This window comes from Doryrhamphus excisus, chromosome 4, assembly GCF_030265055.1.
Source record: "Doryrhamphus excisus isolate RoL2022-K1 chromosome 4, RoL_Dexc_1.0, whole genome shotgun sequence".
NCBI classification, from domain to species: domain Eukaryota; kingdom Metazoa; phylum Chordata; class Actinopteri; order Syngnathiformes; family Syngnathidae; genus Doryrhamphus; species Doryrhamphus excisus.
The window spans coordinates 5,762,458-5,786,461 of NC_080469.1; the positions used below are offsets into that span (position 1 = coordinate 5,762,458).

General features: G+C 40.6%; 1 protein-coding gene across 2 annotated transcripts; it reads left to right on the forward strand.

Annotated features, from left to right (window-relative positions):
* The first annotated feature begins 12,506 nt into the window (after positions 1-12,506).
* vsig8b (V-set and immunoglobulin domain containing 8b) lies at positions 12,507-22,150 on the forward strand. Of its 2 annotated transcripts, none has more exons than XM_058071848.1 (8): positions 12,507-12,643; positions 12,928-13,007; positions 17,419-17,588; positions 17,715-17,913; positions 18,053-18,202; positions 18,275-18,397; positions 20,704-20,842; positions 20,913-22,150. In XM_058071848.1, the coding sequence occupies exons 2-8, from the start codon at positions 12,932-12,934 to the stop codon at positions 21,154-21,156; spliced, it is 1,101 nt and encodes a 366-aa protein (XP_057927831.1). In that variant the 5' UTR covers positions 12,507-12,643; positions 12,928-12,931; the 3' UTR covers positions 21,157-22,150. The 2 variants fall into 2 exon arrangements, with proteins under 2 accessions (XP_057927831.1, XP_057927832.1); XM_058071849.1 differs by having other exon boundaries at positions 12,508-12,643; positions 18,278-18,397; positions 20,913-22,148.
* Positions 22,151-24,004: the final 1,854 nt, after the last annotated feature.

The following is a 24,004-nucleotide window of genomic DNA, read 5'->3' on the forward strand; positions in this document are numbered from 1 at the left end:
AGTGCATCCCATAATCAGTTTACAGTTCCACATGTCCAAAAGGAGTAGGAAGAAGCACAGCTTATTAAATCCTACCCCTCCATCTGGTACTTTTACAATCAGTAACTGTTACATTTTTCACTTCCTGCTTTCCTAATATAGTGTTTTGGTTTTTTTTTATCACGTACCGAAGTACGAGGTGATATGCCCATCCAATGACATAATGTGTACCATAGTAAGTGTCAATATAGTGATATATATAGCACATCATGACTGGTTCAAGACTCTTCATCCTTGTATTTAGCAAACATCAACTGCTTGTATTGTTTCTTGAATTGGCTCATCGTTGTGCATTGTTTGACTTCCTTACTCAATCCATTCCATTATTGAACAATTTTATGGCTCAAGGTGGTAATTTCTGACACTCTGGTTCTCTTATATCATAAACGAACATGACCAGCTCATAAAAGCTCATCAGAAAAAGGAAGTGATTGGCTGTAAGTAAACATGGATAAGAACGGTGTCACTTTGACTGCTGCTGACTGATGACAGCCATTTTTGCAAGTAAAACATTCATATTGGAAGACTCTATCATTATGAATGGCAGAGCAAAGATCCGCGTGTGTGTGTGGGGGGGTTTATGTGTGTGTGTGTGCGCCTCTCAACATAATAAGCTTCTCCAGTCAAGTGTGACCAGCTGTGAGACACATTACTGTCGTGACTCAAATTCCTGACCCAAATATGAGTAAAATATAAAAAATACATTTTGGATAAGATTGTGTATGCAAAATACATCTTCAAGCACTGGTGCAGATCATGGAGATCATTTTAAAAAGCCTGTAGTATGTGCTTAAAACTTTTTTTTAAATAGTGTTTTTGTCATCTTCTTCTCTAAACATGTTTAGCTCCTGTTTTCCTCGTAGTTTGCCCTTCTTTCCGTTTTCCTGTAAATTTCCATTTTTTTTAAACTGTCATCCATCACTGGTTGTGACATGGTAATGGTATCCACACTTGAGATGCAGCAACCTGTAAAGACAAGCAACAGCATTGAGCAAATATACGCAAATGTTGACAGGTATGGTATAGCCAGAGACCGCAAATAGACACGAGCAAAAATACACAGACACACAAGGGATCATAAAGAGGCCATAAATAAAACAACAATTGATTGTCTGATTTGTAAGCCAGTTAGCTTCAGGCATGCTGGGTAAATAACCACAGCGTACAGAGCAGGTTTTTGCAGTGGTTAGTATGGTAGATCACAATATATAAGTAGAACACCATTCCATTATTATCACTATTATCAGGATATCAGTCTCAATGCATCTGGTAGAGAAAGATGGCTGCCTCAATCTTTTGGCGTACTGCTCGTGTTCAACTTATTTATTAGTTTTTTCCTTTGTAGTATTGTAGTACTGTGCTCCAAAACCTGCTTGGCATGGACTTTTGGATAAAATGTAGTTTTGAACATGAAACAGCTACAAAAGTAGAACACTATGAGAGTCACTCTTAGGAATATTCTATGACATCATATACAGACCTCAAAATCTTAAGACTATTCGAAAAATATTAATGAAAAAAATAATGAGGTTTTAAGGAGAGGTACAGTTTGAAAAAGTTGTTTTTTGAAAACAACAATTAAATTGAAAAGGCTGTTTATCAGCTGATGGAAAGTTTAAAACCATGGTAATGGTAATGGTAATGGTAATGGTTTTATTTCATTTGAACATGCATCAGATTACAATTGAATGCATCACATAATCAGTTCACAGTTCCACATGTCCAAAAGGAGTAGGAAGAAGCAAAGCTTATTAAATCCTACCCCTCCATCTGGTACTTTTACAATCAGTAACTGTTACATTTGTTCACTTCCTGCTTTCCATAATACAGTTCAAGGTTTTTTGTTTTTTTTTTAATAATGTACCCCGTACCAAAGTACGAGGTGATATGACCATCCAATGGGTACCATAGTAAGTGTCAATATAGTGATATATATAGCACATCATGACTGGTTCAAGACTCTTCATCCTTGTATTTAGCAAACATCAACTGCTTGTATTGTTTCTTGAATTGGCTCATCGTTGTGCATTGTTTGAGTTCCTTACTCAATCCATTCCATAGTTTGATTCCGCATACTGAAATGCTATGGCTTTTTAACGTAGTACTAGCATATAAGTGTTTCAAATGTAGCTTTTCCCTGAGATCATATTTCTTCTCTCTTGTAGAGAAGTATGACATTTTTAGCTAATTGGTTATTTTTAGCCTTATGCATTATTTTTGCTGTTTGAAGGTTAACTATATCAGACCATTACTATATCAACCATTGCTCAAAAAAATTATAAAAGTCTCTCCAAACAGAACAAAATTGGTTTGGGCTTGATGGAAGTGTTGCCAGGATGCTATTAGGGACATTTCTCCATGTGGTGAAGATGACTTCATGAAGGGCATCAACTCTCTGGAACTGATGGCCATTTTTATAAACTTCCATGCCATCCATCCCAAAATGTTCTCCATAGGATTTAAATCAGGCGAACATGCAGGATGCTCCAAAAGAGCGATGATGTTCTCCCTGAAGAAGTCAAGCGAGCATTGTGAACTGCAGCGTTGTCATGTTGAAAAACCACACAGACGAGGGCCCTCAGTCATTAGGGATGCACACAACCGTTTGACGACCCTGCATCACTTGAAGCTCCAGTGTTCCACTGAATGGAAAAAGCACCCCGGATCATGATGGACCCCCCTCTATTGTGCCAGGTAGAAAACATCTCAGGTGGGATGTCATGAGTGTCATGCCAGTCACATTGGAAGCCATCTGGACCGGCAAGGTTACATTTTTTTCCACCTTTCAATGTCCCATGTTTGATGCTCCACAGCAAAGTCCAAACAGGCAGTTTTGTTTCATTGAAGGAGATGAGTTTTTGGAAACCCTTTTCCCACAGTTGCCGTGGCATCATTTGGGTCGAGGACCGACCTGTGTCTTGACGGACAGCCAATTGGATCAATGGAGGTGTAATTTTTGGGGTCTACCACTTGACTTTTTTGTTCCGTAATGCTCAGGATCTTTCAAAAAATGTAGAATTTAGATTATCTTACCGCGTCCAACCTCGCTGCTAGAGGCCTTGCTTATACAGCTCGATGATCCGACCACGTTCAGGAAGAGAAAGCTTCTTAGCTTTAGCCATCAGGAGGGCATGACCGTGTCAATGCCTGACAGAAGATGAGAATTTTGAGCAGATTTTTGGCTTTTATAACCCTGTGGTCTTAGACCTTTTGATCAAGTGAAAAACAAACATTACAAGTTCCACTCCTTCTTCCTGCAGCTCTACTTAAAACCTCATTAAAGTCCAATTGTACATGTTCCCGCAACTGGTCTTAAGATTTTGATCAGGTCTGTATGAAATATCGTACTTAAGTGTTTTCAGGGTTAGCCGTCCAAGGTATGTAGTGGTTTTATCTGTTTCAATAGAGTCATTATGAAATGGCTCCATCTCATCACGGTTCCTTGATGTGTTCGGGAATGATCAGCTATCAGAAAGGAGAGCGAGATCACAAGGTTGTATTTAAAAAAATATATAATAAAAAATGTTTCCCTCCCACACCTGCAAGCCAGGCTTAAGAATTGTACTCTACATGGACTCTTTCTGTGTGCCAAACTTGACTGGGTTTAGCACGGGAAGCACAACTTATTGGATTATAGGGGTCTAGCATATATGCTCACATGGCTGGCGGCTGTGTGTACGAGTGGGGATGTGTGTGGGTGGGCAGCCTCAGAAGAGAGAGAGAGAGAGGGATCGAGCTGTAAATACAGGATGCATTGCCACTTCGTTTTCTTTATTTGAAATGCCAAATTCCTCATTGAGTCCTGTCTTTTCATGTTGGACCAGCACCCTTCCATGCAACTATTGGTTAAATACAAAATACTGACAGAATTGACAGAAAATCAGTTCATACCCTCTGCAACCTTGACACAATTCAGCCTAGGTGGTGTGGGTGTTGTTGGTGAAAGAACAACGGGACAGCGCAGACAAGGAAAAATTCATGAATGTGCCTCTTTATTAGAAATTCTAAAGCACCGAGCGTGGCATTTAGCAGAACAGCTGAAAATACTCTCCTTATAGCGTGGGAGTAATCATACTGTCTTGACAAAAGCAATATGATTACAACGTATTACAGACTATGCTAGTTCTGTTAATCATCCTTATTCACGCCTGCAGATTGTATGTTTCTCATGTTCTCAGAACATGGGTGGTAATTATTAAAGTAGTGGCTCCAATCATCAAAACCTATCCTTATACCATACCTACTGCAATGATTTCCTCTATAAATACGAATAAAATAACAATTGTCTGTATTGTCTGTAAAGGCATATATTTAGCAATAATGTATGTGTAGTTTGCTGTGGTTTGGAACTGCGACAGTGTTAATACAGTAAACCTTGGATATATCGGACTCGGATATATCGGAAATTCGCTCACAAAGGACAGATAAAAAAGAACCAATTTTTCTGTAATGCATTTCCAATAAAAATTCATTGCATATATCGGATTTTTTATAACGGATTTTGCCTATTTCGGACAAAATCTCCAGTCCCGTTCCAATGCATTTCCATTAAATTTCCCTCGCATATATCGGATGGCCGCATCGTGGCGCTCCGATTCGCCGAATCGTGACAGGCCGCTATACGACGTCATTTGCAGCGTTTGCAGCGTTGCCTGCGCGTCCAGGTACATTGGAAACATAGTCAAGGAAGTGCCTTTTTATAACGGATGAAATCCGATTTACACATATACCAGATATAAATCCGATATATGCGTAAAACGGACATTTTCCGGTATACGCATATAACGGATTTCGCTTATATCGGACAAAACCAGTGGGAACAATTGAATCCGATATATCCGAGGTTTACTGTAATACAATAGAAAGACCAAAAAATGGCAAAAAAAATGTGAGTACAGTGGTACCTCGGTTAATGTCCACCCCAGTTAGCATGTTTTTCAGTTATCATCCCCAATTTTTGTAAAAATGTTTCCTTTGTTTGCATTCACTCGCTTTTTTAGTGTGCAACATGGCATGCGTAATAAAGTGTTGGAGTCGTGATTGGTTTGTGATCACACGCCCAAGATGAAATCTCACCATACTTGGTTCACCCTTCACTGTGGAAGCCTGTAAGGAAATGAAGAGGTCATGCAATGGAGCCTCGGTGTTGATGACTCCTGTCAGTGCATTTTTCATTGAGTGGAAAAAAAGTCTAAGTAAGACCAAAACTTGACTGCAATATTCCAAAGAAGGTGAAGACCACAAGTGATTTTAAGTCAGAAGTCATCACAAAATTTAAAGATGGTGTCCATGGTTACCGAACTCTATCTGACGAAGTTCAGCATCCATGTATTCCAGTTCACAAAGATATTGATCCCTTTGGCTTCGTGCTTAAAGCAAAGTGATACGACGGCAGAGAAAAAAATGCAGAGTGATTTGGGAGGGCTGATTTTTTTGGTGATATTTTTGTGATGCAACTGTATTATGGTTTTGAGCGCATATTGATTTGAGAAGCCAAAGTCTTTACTTAACTGTCCCCAGCAACTAGCTGGAACTTGTGTGTGTGCTCTGAGTTCCCAAATCTTTAAAAATGTTGCAGGGACGTAATACTACGCTCCGCTACTGTGAAAAACCAAGTAGATTGTGGATGTTTAGGCTAAGGTATCTGCTTTAACTGTTGTCCGAGCTTTGGCCACCTGACAATGAGACTGACTCCGACAATGATGAGAGGGAACCCGGCATGTTTGATGGCAAAACTGCCAGCTATTCAGTTCAGATACTTAATGAAAAGTACAGGTTGGTAGAAAATGTAGTCCTCGGGGGTTCGTACATACAGTAATTCCCCCCGGAACTATTAAAGTTTACAGTGTTTCCACTAGAACGGTTCTTATTTTTCTGCAGTTTACGAATGTGAATTCATGTTGAACAAGAAAATAAAGTTTGGTCCTGCATTCAACACTCCGCCTCAGATGCCTGTTTTTCGGCCCCTTATGTACGTATGTGTTAAGTACAGAAATAAACCCCATAATTGTGCTTTATAATCAGGTACGCCTTACGGTTCGGAAAAAACGGCATACAGCATTTTCGTTTTTCATTGACATCGATGTTGATCAATATCACATTCTTATGCTGATATCAGGCTGATACTTACAGCTACGATAATAAGACGACATTCCAATTCAATTATCACATATTAAGAAATGTTTGCCAAATTATGGTGATTGGTGATATGGTGAATTTGGGGAAATAAATAAATACATTTATAAAAGACGCCACTCCTTACTACCTTATCCCTGTGGTTGTTTTGCAGGTCTTTCTTCCATCCATCAAAATATTGTGTCAGGCTAGTGTAGAAGAACAAGTTCCTCTAACATTCCACAGAATCCATGACACCTCTTGCATTCAATAATCTTCATCATGAATGATGGGCGCCACAATCGAGCGGTTGGCTTTCCTTTCTTTGGTGCACTGCCGCTTGGGAGACATAACTAACTAATGAGCAATGTTATTCTATTCTTCCTCTGTATAGCTGCACAGGCTCACACTCTATTCTTCCATCCTGTGTGAGGCATGTAGTCATTCATCGTGTAGGCTGTAAATAGTCTCATGTTTACAGACTAATTGCATTAACTTTATAGGAATGGGGCTGCACGGCGGAGGAGCGGTTAGCGTGCAGACCTCACAGCTAGGAGACCTGAGTTCAATCCCACCCTCGGCCATCTCTGTGTAGAGTTTGCATGTTCTCCCCGTGTATGTGTGTGTTTCCTCCCACATTCCAAAAACATGCTCGGTTAATGGGTTGTCTCCAAATTGTCCATAGGTATGAATGTGAGTGTGAATGGTTGTTTGGCCATCTCTGTGTGGAGTTTGCATGTTCTCTCTGTGCTTGTGTGGGTTTTCTCCGGGTATTCCGGTTTCCTCCCACATTCCAAAAACAACAACAAATTGTCCATACGTATGAATGTGAGTGTGAATGTTTGTTTGTCTTGAAAGAAAAGTGCCAATCCGAATGAATATATAATCGGATTCCCAGGGGTGGAATATTCCTTTTCCGTTTCCGATTGAGGTATCTTGTTCCCGCTCAATCGGAAAGTTGTCAGACTGCGTTCTTCTTCGTGGTGTTTTTCTTCTTCTGTTGTTTATTGGCGGTTGGCAAGCAGCTTTCGTGTGCATTAGCGCCATCTGTGAAACAGAATCTAAACCCTTCTATACGCCATTCACAAATCCAGTTTTATTAAAAAAAAAGAAAATACATATCTATATAAAACATGTGCCGAGCTTAATTATAAAATATTAGCAAGATTGAACTTTATCTTTTCCTGTTCCTGGGTGCGTTCTTTCGGCGAATGCTGAGATATGACGTAACGCGCAGCTCTTCGATTTAAAAAAATGGAGGCGAGCAATCGGCATTGGACTTGTTTTTGATTCAAACTAAATTTCAAGACTGGACGAAGGATAAACTGGCAATACGGAGTTATTCCAACAATTGAAAGAAAAACTTCAGGAAGTCGGTATCACGTGATGTTGGTGTTGACTATTCTGGTTGATTATAGCGGCGCAGGTAGACACGCGATTGGAATATTCCTTTCCATGTATACCATTGCTTTCGGAAAGATCATTCGGAAAGATTCCATTCGGAAAGAGAAAAACTCCTCATGTAAACGTGGCTAGTGTCAAGATTTCAACTCTACAAATATGGCTTCCCCTAGCCTTGGTTCTTTGACTCTTCTCCCTCGGCACGCTACTGCTGCCGTGTCCCATCTTAAAAAGATGTATACGTGATCTAACTGGCTCTCTGACTGACACACTGTGAGTCATGCTGTCGTTCTATTTCAGTATGCCTACCGGCAAATGCAACCGTCGTGTTTTTGCATTGGTCATTTATTCGCCGCCTCTTGCAAAAACCGGTCCCTCCCCCAGTCTGTCAAGGTGATGTGTTTTATAGTCTGCGGCGTGATACTTTCATATGATTATGCCAGCCCAAAAATATTTCATGTCCATAATCAGTCTCAATAGTCGTATTGTGGCTCGTCCAACCTTGGTCCTCTCAGACCGTCCGCTCATTCAGTTGCCAGGTAGCCATCATTCACACGGAGAGGGAGGACAAAGGCAATTAGCCACCTGCTGGTAAAGCAGCCATCCTGTATAGCATCACATTCCCGTGACATTTGCAGAATCACTCATGCACAAATAAACAGGTAGATTCACGGATTGCACCCCCACTCATGGACTCTTGCGTGAACATCAGGTGGCAACCACAAGACACAAGACTCTGACTTCTTGATGCGCTGATCAGGTTTTCTCGCCGAGCGTTACTAATTTGTTCATCTCCTTAATGAACATTATTGGCAGAATCGCATTAACCCAGCACTCCGGTGCCTTAATGACTACCGCCATGCTCACTGCTCGCACATCCCGTACAACTCACTCTGACATGATCGATACATTCAACATCATTACCTCGCTTTTAATTTTGTCATCATCAGCGGGGGAATGTGAATGAGCGGCATATAGTTGATTATGTAAGCCAAAGCGAAGGCAAATCAACACAACTCCTGTGAATCATTCATGAGTGATAAGGAGTTGAGGCTTGATGATAAGTCAAACAAGAAAACAAGTGATTTCCTTGATTATAAAGGAAAGGCTTCATTTCTCGCCTGACTGCTGCAGACGTTCTGTGATTTGCGGTCGTGTCTCTGTGAGTTCTGAGCCACAAGCCAACACGCACGAGTCATTGCGTGGATGTGAACACTACACAGAGTGTATTTACAGGCGTGCCAGGAAGGGTGTGTTGGGAAATGTAATGTTGAATAGTTTACCGTCTCCTCCTTGAAGAATTTACAACTATCTCAATGATGAACTATGCAGTAGGGATGGGCCACATACACCCCGTTAAGCTTTATTTATTGATTTATTAATATTTTTTACTTTTAACATCAAAGCTGTAGCCGGCAATGGTATTTTTTAAATTGCAGTAAGCCTTTAATATTTAAATGATTCGCTTTCTAGTGATATACAGGTCATTACGGTAATCATATGGACTTCGTCACAGCAGCTCCAGGAAGAGGCTTTGAGGCATTCAAATACAACAAATTCCTGCAGAAAAGGGACATTTTATATTCATTCATTCATTTTCTACCACTTGTCCTCACCAAGGTTGCTGGAGCCTATCCCAGCGGTCTTTGGGCGAGAGGTGGGGTACACCCTGGACTGGTCGCCAGCCAATCAATCACAGGGCACATATAGACCAGGGGTCAGCAACCCGCGGCTCCAGAGCCGCATGTGGCTCTCCAGCCTCTTTGTTGCGGCTCCCTTTGCAATGCTTGAATATTTTTTAGCACCCGTGTGGTGAAAATGCACGTCTTTGTTATGAGTTTACAAAAATCCAACTTTGTGTGAGACCATGAATGCATCCTGACTGAGTTCTGACTGGTGACTGAATGAGCAGACAGGATGCTATCCAGTTCTCTCTGACAGGTTAACATGAAGGGAAATGAGTAATACTTTGAGTCATTTGAGTTATTAATTATTATTAATGAGTTATTTGACGATTCTAAAAAATAAATTAGAGCTCATTTAAAAACAAAAGTTTATCTCCATTACTAGCAAGAGTACTCCAACTCGTCTTTTTTTTTCCCTCCAATGTTGTTTTAAACATACAACGTTTTGCGGCTCCAGGCTATTTTTCTTTAGTGGGCAAGTGGGTGAAATGGCTCTTTTCATAGTAAAGGTTGCCGACCCCTGATATAGACAAACAACCATTCACACTCACATTCATACCTATGGACAATTTGGAGTCACCAATTAACCTAGCATGTTTTTGGAATGTGGGAGGAAACCGGAGAACCCGGAGAAAACCCACGCATGCACGGGGAGAATATGGAAACTCCACACAGAGATGGCTGAGGGTGGAATTGAACTCAGGTCTCCTAGCTGTGAGGTCTGCGGGCTAACCACTTGACCACCGCGCAGCCCCGTTTCACACTCTTATCTGGCAAATATACATTATCCGTAACTAATACTCAATTATAACAAAGAAAGCTGTCTCATGAGGACAGGGCAGCCAGAATCCAATCAGACAATGAACTGAAATGATCACAGGGGCACATGTAGACAAACAACCATTCACACTCACATTCATATCTATGGACAATTTCACGCACACATCGGGAGAACATGTAAACTCCTCGCAGAAGAGATGGCAAAGAGTGGAATCGAACTGGGGTCTCCTAGCAGTGTGGCTACACTTGCTGTGTCTTTGCTTGTAGGGGAGTTTGTCTTGGAAGTAAACAAAGAGAGACGTTCACATACTCTTGATAAATTGCTCAGCTTTACTTTCTCTGACATTGTATTTAATGCACGCTATCGGCTATTCGTTGTGTGTGATGAAAACGCATCCGCAGCGACATCGCCGCCATCATGTTTATGTGCGTGTTCCACAGGTCATGAAGATACGAGGGTCACAGCCAATTTGATCACATACACAGTAATTGAAAACAGTGAGGTCTGATTACTTCTAGGAGGCATTTTTGTATTACTCTATTGAACGCATATTGTTTTGTGAAACCATACTTGCTACTTCCATATTAGACGATAATATCATTCATAGTAGCGATGCTGTAGTTCATTGTCTGATTGGATTCTGGCTGCCCTGTCCTCATGAGACAGCTTTCTTCGTTATAATTGAGTATTAGTTACAGATAATGTATATTTGCCAGATAAGAGTGTGAAACGGGGCTGCACGGTGTTCGAGTGGTTAGCCCGCAGACCTCACAGCTAGGAGACCTGAGTTCAATTCCACCCTCAGTCATCTCTGTGTGGAGTTTCCATGTTCTCCCCGTGCATGCGTGGGTTTTCTACGGGTTCTCCGGTTTCCTCCCACATTCCAAAAACATGCTAGGTTAATTGGCAACTCCAAATTGTCCATAGGTATGAATGTGAGTGTGAATGGTTGTTTGACTATATGTGCCCTGTGATTGATTGGCTGGCGACCAGTCCAGGGTGTACCCCGCCTCTCGCCCAAAGACAGCTGGCATAGGCTCCAGCATCCCCCGCAACCCTCGTGAGGCTAAGCGGAAGAAAATTAATGAATGAATGAGTATGAAACGAGTACATTTCGTTATTATCCGTATTTGTGTTTAAAAAAATACTCATTATGTATTCACTCTTTATGCTCTGTGATTAGCCAGTCACACATAGTGATCGCCTCTCATTTGGCAAGTTAAAAAACGGCTAGCTCACCCATCAATCCACATATTGATAACATCGATACCAGTGTCTGTGCCTGATTGATACTAACCTGATTAAATTAACATTTTTTAATTAACATATGTTAATTTTCACATATACTATTTAGATTCCATATTTGTATAATCCTCGGGACACAAAAGACACATTTTTGAATGAGAAAAAAATAATACTTTTTTGCTTTTGTTAATTATTTACTTTGTTTTGCTCAAACAATAGCAAAGCAATAATTTTTTATTGTGTATATTGCTACAGGCTGCACAGTGTGGAGTGGTTCGTGCACAGGCCACACAGCTAGGAGACCCGAGTTCGATTCCATCTTCGGGCATCTCTGTGTGGAGTTTGCATTTGCATGCATGAGTTTTCTCCCACATTCCAAAAACATGCTAGGTACATGTGAATGGTTGTTTGTTTATATGTGCCCTGTGATTGGTTGGCGACCACTCCAGGGTGTACCCCACCGCTCACCTGAAGACAGCTGGGATAGGCTCCAGCATTCCTGCGACCCAAATGGATGAATATTGTCTCTATTGTTGTATTTCTATTCTGTAGTGTTGCATTGTTGACAGATAAGCATGTTAATGAAAGAAAAATTCTACCTGGAATACAGGAAGTTGATTGTAAAAGTAATAGATCCTTTTGGACATGTGGAACTGTGAATTTATTATGTGATGCATTCAATTGTAACCTGATGCACATTCAAATTAAATTAAACCATGACCATTACCATTTTTTTGTTCTGTGTTACTTTTTGTTCTGTGTTTTAGTCTGATTATAATTATGTGTCAAACACATGAAAAGAAAAATGACCAAATCACAAGGATGTTGAGAAATCAGTATCAGTATCGGTATCGGCCGTTCTTTCACTGTACTGTACTTTAATGTGGGATTGATAGCAAAATTTGCAGTACTGCCATTGCAATTAGCAATTGAGAGGGGTTGTACTACTACAAAAAAAAAACAGGAAAACTTTGCTGTAAAAACCGAAACGTGAAAGCTGTTAAACATGTTGATCAGCACATGAAGTGGTGCAGCAACATAGTTGTGTAGCTGTGCAATGTGAAGGCGGGCAATTATTCACCTCCTGCACGGAGGACATTTGTGGACAAGAAACAGTGGCAGAAGACAAATTAAACTCATTTCACACACTCCTTGATAATTCACATATTTGATTAATAATTCAAAACTTTTTAATAGTTTGGTCGGCGTTGTTTTTTTCAAAAATATAAATCCTTCCACCTTCCACACGTGGGAGTGGCCTCCAGCTGCCCTATGGACAGAGAAGGTGTGGTCTCAGTTAGTGCAGCTGAGTTTCACCTGACGACTCCAGCACAGCTCTCACACACAGCACAACTTCTGTTGGATTGTTTTATTTAAGGTATGTTGATGTACTTTTTTTTTAGTATTACTTTACTACATCTTCTCAATAACACAGCATACTATACTTACTGTGTTGACTTTAGAGGCAGTTCTTGTTGGTTGTTTGATTAACATTGGTATTCAGGTTTATTCAAGCGTCTACAGTTCACAAACAAGGTACAAAGTGACAGCAGGCAAATGTTGCATTGAAGGCGTCTGAAGCTTTAAAGAAGACATTTATTAGGTGATCAAATGAGGTAACCGTAGACTGAATTTTAAGACTATTTTCTCACTTGCTCTCAGGCTTATGATGGAGGCTGCATTGACAAGAACGAGGCTGAAGTTGGCTGTGTTTTTTCTGGTAACATTTCATCTGAAGACAGGTGAGTCAGATGAGCTCCTCCTCAGACTGTGGAACATATTCTATTTATACAACACATTCTCCTTCAAACAATGATAGGTTGATTCAGGCAGGTACAGGATGCATGATGACAAACATAAATGGTTGCTGATTCATGCACGTAGCACTTAGCAGAGGGTCTGAAAGTAAAGCTGCTGCATGAACTGAATTGCAGATGTGCAATGAAGCATGTTGGTATCATGTGGGAGGACTGAAGCATACAGACTTCCAGAGGTTTTTGAGGATTTGGTTTTTAGTCATAATAATAATACATTTTATTTGTAGAGCACTTTTCAGAGTACTCAAAGACACTTTACAGTAGAGAAAAAGTAAATAAAAATAGAGTTAAGTAAAAACAGAGTAAACGATGCATTAAAATACAATATCCAAACATTAATTCAGAGCTAAAACAAGGCTAAAAGCGTGGCATTAAAAACAGATTTAGACAGGTGGGTTTTGAGTTCCAGAGGGTGGGGGCAGCGATGGAGAAGGCTCCGTCTCCCCAGGTTCGGAGCTTGGTCTTAAAGGGCAGTGCCAGGAGGTTGGAGTCTGAGGAGTGAAGGGGACGCGGGAGATTGTGTGGATGAAGGAGGTCTGTGAGATATGGGGGGGGTATGTGTCAGATTGTGGAGAGCTTTGTAGGTGATGAGAAGGATTTTGAAATGAATACGTTGGGGGACAGGAAGCCAGTGGAGGTTTTTAAGGACCGGGGTAATGAGGAAAATGATGGGTTTTCATACACTGTATTGGTTATACAGCCAAGCGTTGCACCTGACAAACTAGTCTGCACGGAACTGTGTGTACAAACAAAGCATCGAGGCGTTACATTTTTGAAAGATTTTTGAAAGATTTTTGAAAAGATTTTTGAAAGATTTTTGAAAGATTTTTGAAAGATTTTTGAAAGATTTTTGAAAGATTTTTTTTTTTAGATTTTTTAAGACTTTTTTTTAAAGATTTTTTTTAGATTAAAAAAAAAACAATTTACATGACGTATGACAACCCATCAGCTGTGTAATTCATCAACAGTGACTTTTCCCCTCCACTTGGTCCCGTAAGGCAAGTTCTGGTAGGTTTTTGGTGTTGTAATAGTATTTCCACATAATTGGTGGGATCACAATCACAGTTTTCCACCAAAAAGTCACAGCTCACAATCACGCTGCATTATTTCCTCTCCGTTGGTATCACTGCATGGTGCCGCTAGCTGTCAACTGTGTTCAACTGTGTCAACAAGCGTTCCACGGTGTTTACTGCTGGGATAGTGAAAGTAAACATGTCTGACTATGAAACAAGTGATGGCGACATTGCTTCTAGCACAATGTTGAAGGGATACCTATATGAGCCGAGGTACACTGATACCAAACTGTCAAATGCCGTTTTAGCGTATATTATAATTATATTGGCGTATATTATAATGATGATAATAATAATTAATAATAATAATAACAGTCACGACGGATGAGTGGTTAGCGTGCAGGCCTCACAGCTGCCCTTGTGTGGAGTTTGCATGTGCATGAGTTTGCATGCGTGGGTTTTCTCCAGGTACTCCTGTTTCCTCCCACATTCCAAAAACATGCTAGGTTAATTAGCGACTCCAAATTGTCCATAGGTATGAATGTGAGTGTGAATGGTTGTTTGTCTATATGTGCCCTGTGATTGGCTGGCGACCAGTCCAGGGTGTACCCCACCTCTCACCTGAAGACTGCTCGTGAGGATAAGCAGTACAAAACATGGATGAATGGACATCAATTCCAGGCAGTGGATGTCCTCCATGAAACCATCTTCACCATCATCTCAAGACACGTAGATAGTGGAAACAAAAAAATGAAAAACGTGAAACCGGATGATAGCTGGTGATCTATAGCAGGACATACAAGCTTGGATGTATTATTAAGACTCCTTTCTGGCCAGTACCAATGTAGACAGCATATGAATATTATTACATTGAAGGTGTAATTGCAACCCATGACGATCCAGCTTCCTTTCTGCTTGTACAACACATCTTGAAAAGAAAAAAAACAGCATTTTGCCCAAAGGGGTGACCAGGGGTTCTGTAGCTGTAAACATTTGACTGACTAATCTGAAGTTTCCCCGGAATGCCTTGATCACATTTGTCACTTTCAGCCTCTAATGAATGACTCAGTGTATATTTAGTTTGTGGCGATAGCATTAAGGTGCCTTCAGAGTGTTTGTGTGAGCAGATTTAACAGCAACGAGGCTGACAGGATTTATCAGCGTGCTCCATTAAGAAACATAGTGAAGGTCAAAACATCTAAATGGGAAAATGGGGAGAAGATGAATGACAGCGTTACTAAGTTTAAATGTGTCCAGAGCCATCGTCTCTCCATAAAATGCTGTGTCGTCATTAAGATGCACGTCACAGTGTGGCTGCAGGGTTTTAAATGTACTCTCTTGTGATTCCAGACAATTTATGTAATCAGATGGTCTAAATTTCATGTAAACTGCTGTAACAAACCCTTTAGTCTTCAGTTTGAGTAACAAGGCCAATTATTTTCAGTCCGGCACTCTTCTCTTTTTAGGAGTGCAGGCCCAAAGCTTGAATAAGCAGGAATTAAATGGAATTAACTGTCTTGCATTTTAAATGGATTTTTTTCTTGTTTTGCATTTCTGTTTGGTCGACAAATCACAGAGGAAGCAATTTGGAGTAATATTTTACATTTGTATGAATTAATTACAAATTTTACAAGTACTTAATTACCAATTTTTTGGGCCTTGGAAAATTTCCTGACCTTTCCCCTTTTATATGGCATCCCTGGCTAATAACACTCATCAACCATGTAATCCGTATTGAACGATGTCAGTCCTGGATGATCGGAATGGACAGCAAAAAAAAACTTGATTATAGCGATAATTACAATACAGGAATGGTAATGGTTGAATTTATATCAAACATCTTTAACAAAGGTACATTACATGTACATGTAGCATATTTAATGCTACGCCTTCTCCATGTCTCAGCAATTACTCCCTTAATATGTACTAGGCTACCAGTGTTTTTAATAGTAAAAGAACCGAATCAAAAGGTGTACAGTAGAACCTCTTTTATGGCGGTTAATTGTTTCCAGACCCGAAGGAAAAGGATTCTTTTGTTTATAAATGATATATTTTTGTAGTTAGAGCATAGAAAATCTGTTTGCAAGCTTCTAAATATTGAATTTAATATTATTAGAGCCCTCTTGACAGAAATAACACTACACCACACCTTTATGATTATGTGAATTACCCAATATAGTATACAGAAAGTTTGAAGTATTAGACATACAGTAACTTAGACTCACTTGTTGTTTTTTTTGACAGCATACTTCATGCGATGACTATTTTCTCATTAATGTAACATTCCATTTTATACTTGAAAATTATGAATTTAGGCCAAGTATGTACCGTATTTTCAGACTATAAGTGGCACTTTTTTTAATAGGTTGGCTGTTCCTGCGACTTATACTCCAGAGCGACTTATGAATGAAAAAACTGTTTATGTTACACCTTTACTGTTCATGTTTATTTTTTGTGTAGCTGAATAAGTATTGTGGTAGCATATCGTACACCTATTCAGCCTGTTCTCTATTCTTTTGTTATTTTAGAACTTGCCTTCCAAGAGGACATAATGTCTGTTTTGGTCAAGTAGTTTTTAAAATAAATTACCCGCAAAAAATGCGACTTATACTCCAGTGCGACTTTTTTTCTACCTAAATATGCATTTTTGACCTTGTGCGACTTATACTCCGGAGCGACCTATAGTCCAGAAAATACGGTACATGTAAAAGTTGATTAATGACAAATATGTTGTAGTCAAATGTGACAGAGATAATTTATTAATTTACTTATTTTGAAAAACCGTGATAGGGAAATATGAACTGCAAAGCGGCAAGGGACGGATGGACGGATGGACGGATGGATGGATTTGGCCCTACTTATAAACACATTATATTGCGTCGGCCAGAGAATTAGAAGACGGTGCTTTGCCAACTTAAAGATTTTGTCGCTTTATTGAGCGAATAATCAGACCCCTTTAGATACTCTTTTTTTTTTTTTAAATGCAACTAATTATAAATCGAGTGAAGACAGTTTTAGTGACTCTGACAAGAAAGCGTGGACTCCTCTCCCGTTTAAAAGCACTCACTGTCTTGTTTGTGACATAAGAAAAGAAAACAAAAAAAGGACAAAAAAAACTTAATTTGTATTTTTAACATTTGTTTTTCTTTTCATATTTTTCACTCACTGGAGATGGAAATGTCATGACCAATTATGCAGCAAATTGGACCATTATATCATTCTATCACCCCCCCAAACAAAACCCAAAAACACACATGTACTATTCAACTATTAAATCCAGATGCCTATCTATCCAGATACTGAGTCCTGTTTTGACTACATAGATTTGACAGAGGCGATGCAGGTGACATCTTCAGGCCCACAGACCATCCAAAAGCCCCAAGGAGAAAATGTCCCGTTGGGGTGCACTTACACCCCTGGAGTCCAAGACGTTGGGGAGTTGGACATTGAGTGGTCCAACGTCAGCCCGGACATGACGCAGAAAGACAGGCTGGTAAGCACGATATTGTCTTAGCAAATATAAAAGCCGGGGTTAGTATTTTAGCTCTGGGCTCTGTTGGTTGTAAAACCTGCTCTGCTGTCTCACCGTGACTAAGTGTGATGTTTGTTTGGACCTCAGCTTTTGACCTACACGGGAGGGAAAATACACAACTATGACCCCAGCCTCTCCAGCAGACTCCGCTTCATAGGAGACCCCAAGCAGGGGGACGCATCCATCCTTCTGTCGAACGTGAGGGTTTCAGACACGGCCACATATCAGTGTAAAGTCAAAAAGGCCCCGGGTGTCGACATGCGGAAAGTAACTCTTGTAGTAATGGGTGAGGAAAAAATTCTTCTCAACAGGTTTTACCAGTTCATTTTCCTTTTTGCTCAGAAGGAATTTAGTTTGTACGTTGTTCCCACTCTCTCTCTCTCTCTTCCGCTCACAATGACATATCATTACTTTTCTTTCACCAGTCCCCCCCTCTGTGCCAAAATGCTGGGTTGACGGCAAGGAGGAGAAAGGCAGTCCTGTCTCCCTCCGCTGCAAATCATCCCAGGGATCATCACCTCTCACGTATACATGGACAAGAGAAAGTGGGGGTGCACTACCGCCCGTTATGGCAGGTATGGAATGAAACTCAGCAGATTTACAATACAATACACAAAGCATGTTTAATATGAATGTTTCTCATTAAGAAGCAGACACTGGGGAGCTTTTGATAAAGAACCATTCTGACAGCTACGCTGGAAGTTACGTGTGTGAGGCCAAAAACCCTGTTGGCAAGGCGCAGTGTAGATATTCACTGAAGGCATACAACCGTAAGTAAAAGGAAAAATCATTCCTAATTTGGCTTTCTGAACCCTACTACATATTTTATGTATAGTTTGAAATATACAAATCTCGACCCATCTGTCTCAGTACAACAATATTATGACCGTCTGCATCAATATGAATCAAAATATTAGAAACAGCAATACAACGCAGTAATATGCAGATGTAATGGTAAATTATTACCCCTCTGGCCACGTCACTCATTCATTCATTCATTTTCTACCGCTTTTTTCTCACGAGGGTCTCATGGGTGCTGGAGCCTATCCCAGCTGTCTTCGGGCGAGAGGCGGGGTACACCCCAGACTGGTCGCCAGCCAATCACAGGGCACATATAGACAAACAACCATTCACACTCACATTCATACCTATGGACAATTTGGAGTCGCCAATTAACCTAGCATGTTTTTGGAATGTGGGAGGAAAAATCGGAGTACCCGGAGAAAACCCAGAGATGGCCGAGGGTGGAATTGAACCCTGGTCTCCTAGCTGTGAGGTCTGCGCGCTAACCACTCGACCGCCGTGCCCCCCGCCACGTCACTCAAAAGTGCAAATTATCTTGAGTCTTGTGTTGGATCATATCTTTAATCCAAAAGAGAAAATAACTTAATAAAAGTTAGCTAACAATGTACATCATTAGGACGCAGCTATTCTGACGCTGTAGCCCTTTATAAAAGGCGTCACTCACAACGCCTCAAGCTACTCGCTAGTAACGCTACCTAATGATGCAGATAATGTATTGTTTGTCTTGAAAGGTTAATGCTAGGTTATAGGTAATGCCTCGCACGTTTGTTGTTGAGGGTTGTGGCAATAAGCCGAAAAGTTGGTCAACTCTGAGATTGACGCCTGAAGCAGTGGAAACACCGGCTCTCAACTGAGGCCAGATGACATTGTTACACAAGACTGTTTATTCTGAGCGTTTTTTTTTACCTGAACACGTCTTGTGCTGGAAGATACAGCTATTCCATAAGTTGGCATCCCAATGAGAGCGTACATTATAAGTAACTGTTTTTTGTGTGTGTTTCACTAGAGCCTGATCTGCCTCGCACACAGCCCAATTATTCCCTGTCTGGGGAGGGAGGGCGGGGGGGGGGGGGCGGCATTGCCTTGTTGACAGAAGTAGCGTTAAATCCGTGAAATCAATGCACCTCAGAAAGATGTTTCGGTAATGTGTTAAATCATCAAAATACGGCAAGATACTTTAAGTATTACATGTAAACATCAATGTACTTGTTCTTGCATGATAACAGCATGGATATAAAACAATGAAACATTGATAGAGGTTTTGTTTAGAGGGCCTCATAGTCGAAATGGATGTGTGCCAATGATGTGCATTATTAGCTAGCTCATATTAATTTGTTTTCTGGCATTATAATGCACAGAAAAAGGAAATAAATATTATTATATAATACTATTATACAATCAGGATTGTGAATAATGGGCAATATTGCAAAAAAAAAGTGCAGCTCCCCTTTAACATTAATAAGCCCATCAGAGTTTACTATTTTACTATTACTATTTCTCTATTCAATATCCTTTACATGACTTGAAAAGAATGAGGGAAGTCATCCACATTCACATAATCAGTCCAAACCTACAATTTATTTTACAACAAATAACATATCCGTGCTCATTTATCAATACCAGTGATCCTAATTAGCAAAAGGTACATAATTAACGTGTGTTTTCTGCATTCTGTATTGTTTGTGGCATTTTTGCTTATGGAAAACGCAAACTTTTTGGAGGGGGGTTGTGAATGCTTAATCATGACTACTCGGGGAGCCACTGTAAGGTTAACGGACTAGTTAAAGGGGACCAATTATGCTTTTTCCACTTTTCTGACCTATAAATGTAGTTAGAATGTTGTATTCTTGTGTTAAACGATGCTAAAGTTTCAGATAATGAGGTTTGCGCATTTGGAAGTGAGCCCTGAAAAAAGTTTGGGATGGCTCAAAACGCTCAGTTTCAAAAGGCGTGGTTAAACTGCCCCTTTGTGATGTCACAGAGGTACAGCCTTCCTTATATGGTTCATAGGTAGGAAGCACTTTGGGCGTGTTACCAATCATAGCGGAGTGAGCATGCCCGGAGGCGGACTGTGGGTGGAATAAATTAAAACAAACCGTTTTGTCAGGAAGCACAAATAAAAGGAAATACAGCTGGAATAGGTGCAGATTCTGGAAGATCTAAAAGGCTTTCTGTGGAGGTTATTGTGTGTAGCTGCTCTATAGGAGACCAGAACTTTATACAAAGGGTCGAAAAATGAGCACAATAACCAACATCACATGCTATCTTCCAGCTACCAACAAAGTGGGCGTCATCGTTGGGGCTGTGATAGGTGCTCTACTCCTCCTCCTCCTCCTCTTGCTCCTCATCTGGCTCCTGGTCTGCTGCTGCAACAAGCGGCGCTATGAGAAGGAGGTTGCAAATGAAATCAGGTACAGAATATCAGAGAGCATTTGGATCATTCATGAAGAAAATGATTTGTTGAATGTTTTGTTTCTTCAGGGAGGACACCCATGCCCCGGAGAGCCAACCCTCCAGCAGAAACTCCAGCTACCGCTCAGTGCTGGGCTACCGCACCCACCAAGGGGTGTCCTACAGCTCGGTGGGGAACCGCATGCCCAGCATCAATGAATCCAACGCCAGTCACCGCAGCAACAGTGACAAGTCCTCAAAACCAAGCGCCGCTGTAGCAGTGAAACCACTTCCTCCTCTCCAATATGACCATCGCTATGGTTACCCTGTGTAAACACAACTGGACTTCTTTAATGAAGCAATGCATTTTATGACTTCTCAGCGTAAAACATGCTTCTTATACAAAGCAGTATGCGCTATGACTTTAAAAAATCTTACCTCAGCTACTGAAGTGGATGACCTTCATGATGCACTGTAACAAACTGTAAGATAAATTATGTGGGTATGAAGAACGCTATATTGCCATGCTATTTTATGCAATATTAACTTGATTTATGCAAGATGTACAGTACATAGCAGATGGCCTGTATTATGTTTGAGTGCTTCTTTTTTCCATGGTGTAAAGATATATTTTTTAATAACAACATACAATAAAAATGACTTTTCACTGACAAGCCAAAGAGGTGATATACAAATCATTCTGAATTCTAAATCACGTCTAATGGAACCCGAGAGATGACACTTTACTTCCTTATCATGAGCCATTTCAAGTAAGCCATTTGGGAGAGTTTGGAGCAATGCATTAAAATACAGATGGTGCCCAGTAAGTCATTCTGCTGTAAACAAATTACCATCTTAAATTCTGATGACATGCATAAACAAGGTCAGACAGTCGCCTTGTTCGATGAATTTGCCTCTTGGAAAAATAACATGTGCACAAAGTCATGTAGCACCATTGCCTTGTGTGTTTCTTGCTCAGCGACCAGTAAACTATACTTCCTGGATGAGTCTACTCCAGTGGCGAGTTGGGGCGCTAAGCCTCCGTTGCCACACTGTGGAGGCCGAGTCAGCACTGTGCCTGCGGTCCCACCCCTCTTCAAACGGCGCTCATTTAGCCTGATGGCATTTTTTTAAGCGCTGTATGTTGAATTAATAAGAGCTGCAGGATGGAGGCCCTCAATAACAAGTTCTGCCCTGGGACTCCTTCTGGGCAGCAGTGATGGAGGAAGAATTTACATCCTTTTCTCAAAGACCAAATAGAAAGCCACAAGTACAATCCTGTACTGAATATAGTACACAACTGTATATAAGTATTATTGCAAATACTGTATGTTGTCAATGTGCAGTATTGGGATTCAAACTGAAAATTGTTGTATTATCTGTGTGTGCTATTATGATTATAGTTGCTTGGTTGAAGTTGATAATAAAGTGGATGATTTTGTTTTAAAATAAATTCCCCTTACTGTGATGATTTATGAAAGTCAATTTAATAATAATGGTAATGGTTTAATTTCATTTGAACATGCATCAGATTACAATTGAATGCATCACATAATCAGTTCCCAGTTTCACATGTCCAAAAGGAGTAGGAAGAAGCAAAGCTTATTAAATCCTACCCCTCCATCTGGTACTTTTACAATCAGTAACTGTTACATTTGTTCACTTCCTGCTTTCCTAATAAAGTTCAAGTTTTTATTATTATAAATTTTATATATTATATTATTTTATTTTATATATATATATTATGAATTTTATTTTTGTCACAGGGCGGCACGGCGGTCTAGTGCTTAGCGCCAGACCTCACAGATAGGAGACCAGGGTTCAATTCCACCCTTGGCCATCTTTGTGTGGAGTTTGCATGGTCTCCCCGTGCATGCGTGGGTTTTCTCCGGGTACTCCGGTTTCCTCCCACATTCCAAAAACATGCTAGGTTAATTGGCGACTCCAAATTGTCCATAGGTATGAATGTGAGTGGGAATGGTTGTTTGTCTATATGTGCCCTGTGATTGGCTGGCCACCAGTCCAAGGTGTACCCCGCCTCTCGCCCGAAGACAGCTGGGATAGGCTCCAGCACCCCCGCAACCCTCGTGAGGAAAAAGCGGTAGAAAATGAATGAATGAATTTTTGTCCCGTACCAAAGTACGAGGTGATATGACCATCCAATGGCATAATGGGTACCATAGTAAGTGTCAATATAGTGATATGTATAGCACATCATGACTGGTTCAAGACTCTTCATCCTTGTATTTAGCAAACATCAACTGCTTGTATTGTTTCTTGAATTGGCTCATCGTTGTGCATTGTTTTGTTGTGCAATAATAAACATGAAAAAATATATGCTTTTGTATGTAATCAGTGTACAAAGTCAAAAGGCACCAAAAAAAAACCATGGCTGTACAAGCAAATACGGCTATTGTTGTCAAGAACTTCCTGTATACAAGTCGAGTTATCGCATGAACATCTGATCTTGCGATCGCGTTTTTTCCACAGCCAGAGCAAACTCTCACAGTAGTGCCTACCAGAGTCGGTGCGAGTGGCGCAGATTGGATCAGGACCGCAGTCACGGCAAATCCAGTATGAGTCTGGGATTAAGCAGATACAATTTTTTAATGAATGAATGACTATTCAATGTCTAGAATCCAGTCATAATAATAACGGGATGGGATTTTGGAGAGCTTTTCAAGGCACCCGAAGCGCTTCATAATGAAGTGAAACCATTATTCAGTCACACACTGGTGACGGCATCTGTATGTGTAGCATAGCTGCCCTGGGGTTGTCTGAAGGAAATATGGCTGCCAATTCACACTTAAGGCCTCTCCGACCACCACCAAACATTCATTCACATTCCTTGCGTGAGGATCGAACCTCCTGGCTCCAACTCCTGAGCCGTTACCACCCTCAGAAGTACTTAATGGAAATAAAATATTATCCATCAAATTTCTATGCCACTTATCCTCACTAAGATTGCGAGTATGCTGGAGCCTATCCCAGCTGTCTTTCAGGATACACCCTGGACTGGTCGCCAGCCAATCACAGGGCACATATAGACAAACAACCATTCACACTCACATTCATACCTATGGACAATTTGGAGTCACCAATTAACATGCATAGATATGAGTGTGAATGGTTGTTTGTCTATATGTGCCCTGTGATTGGCTGGCGACCAGTCCAGGGTGTAC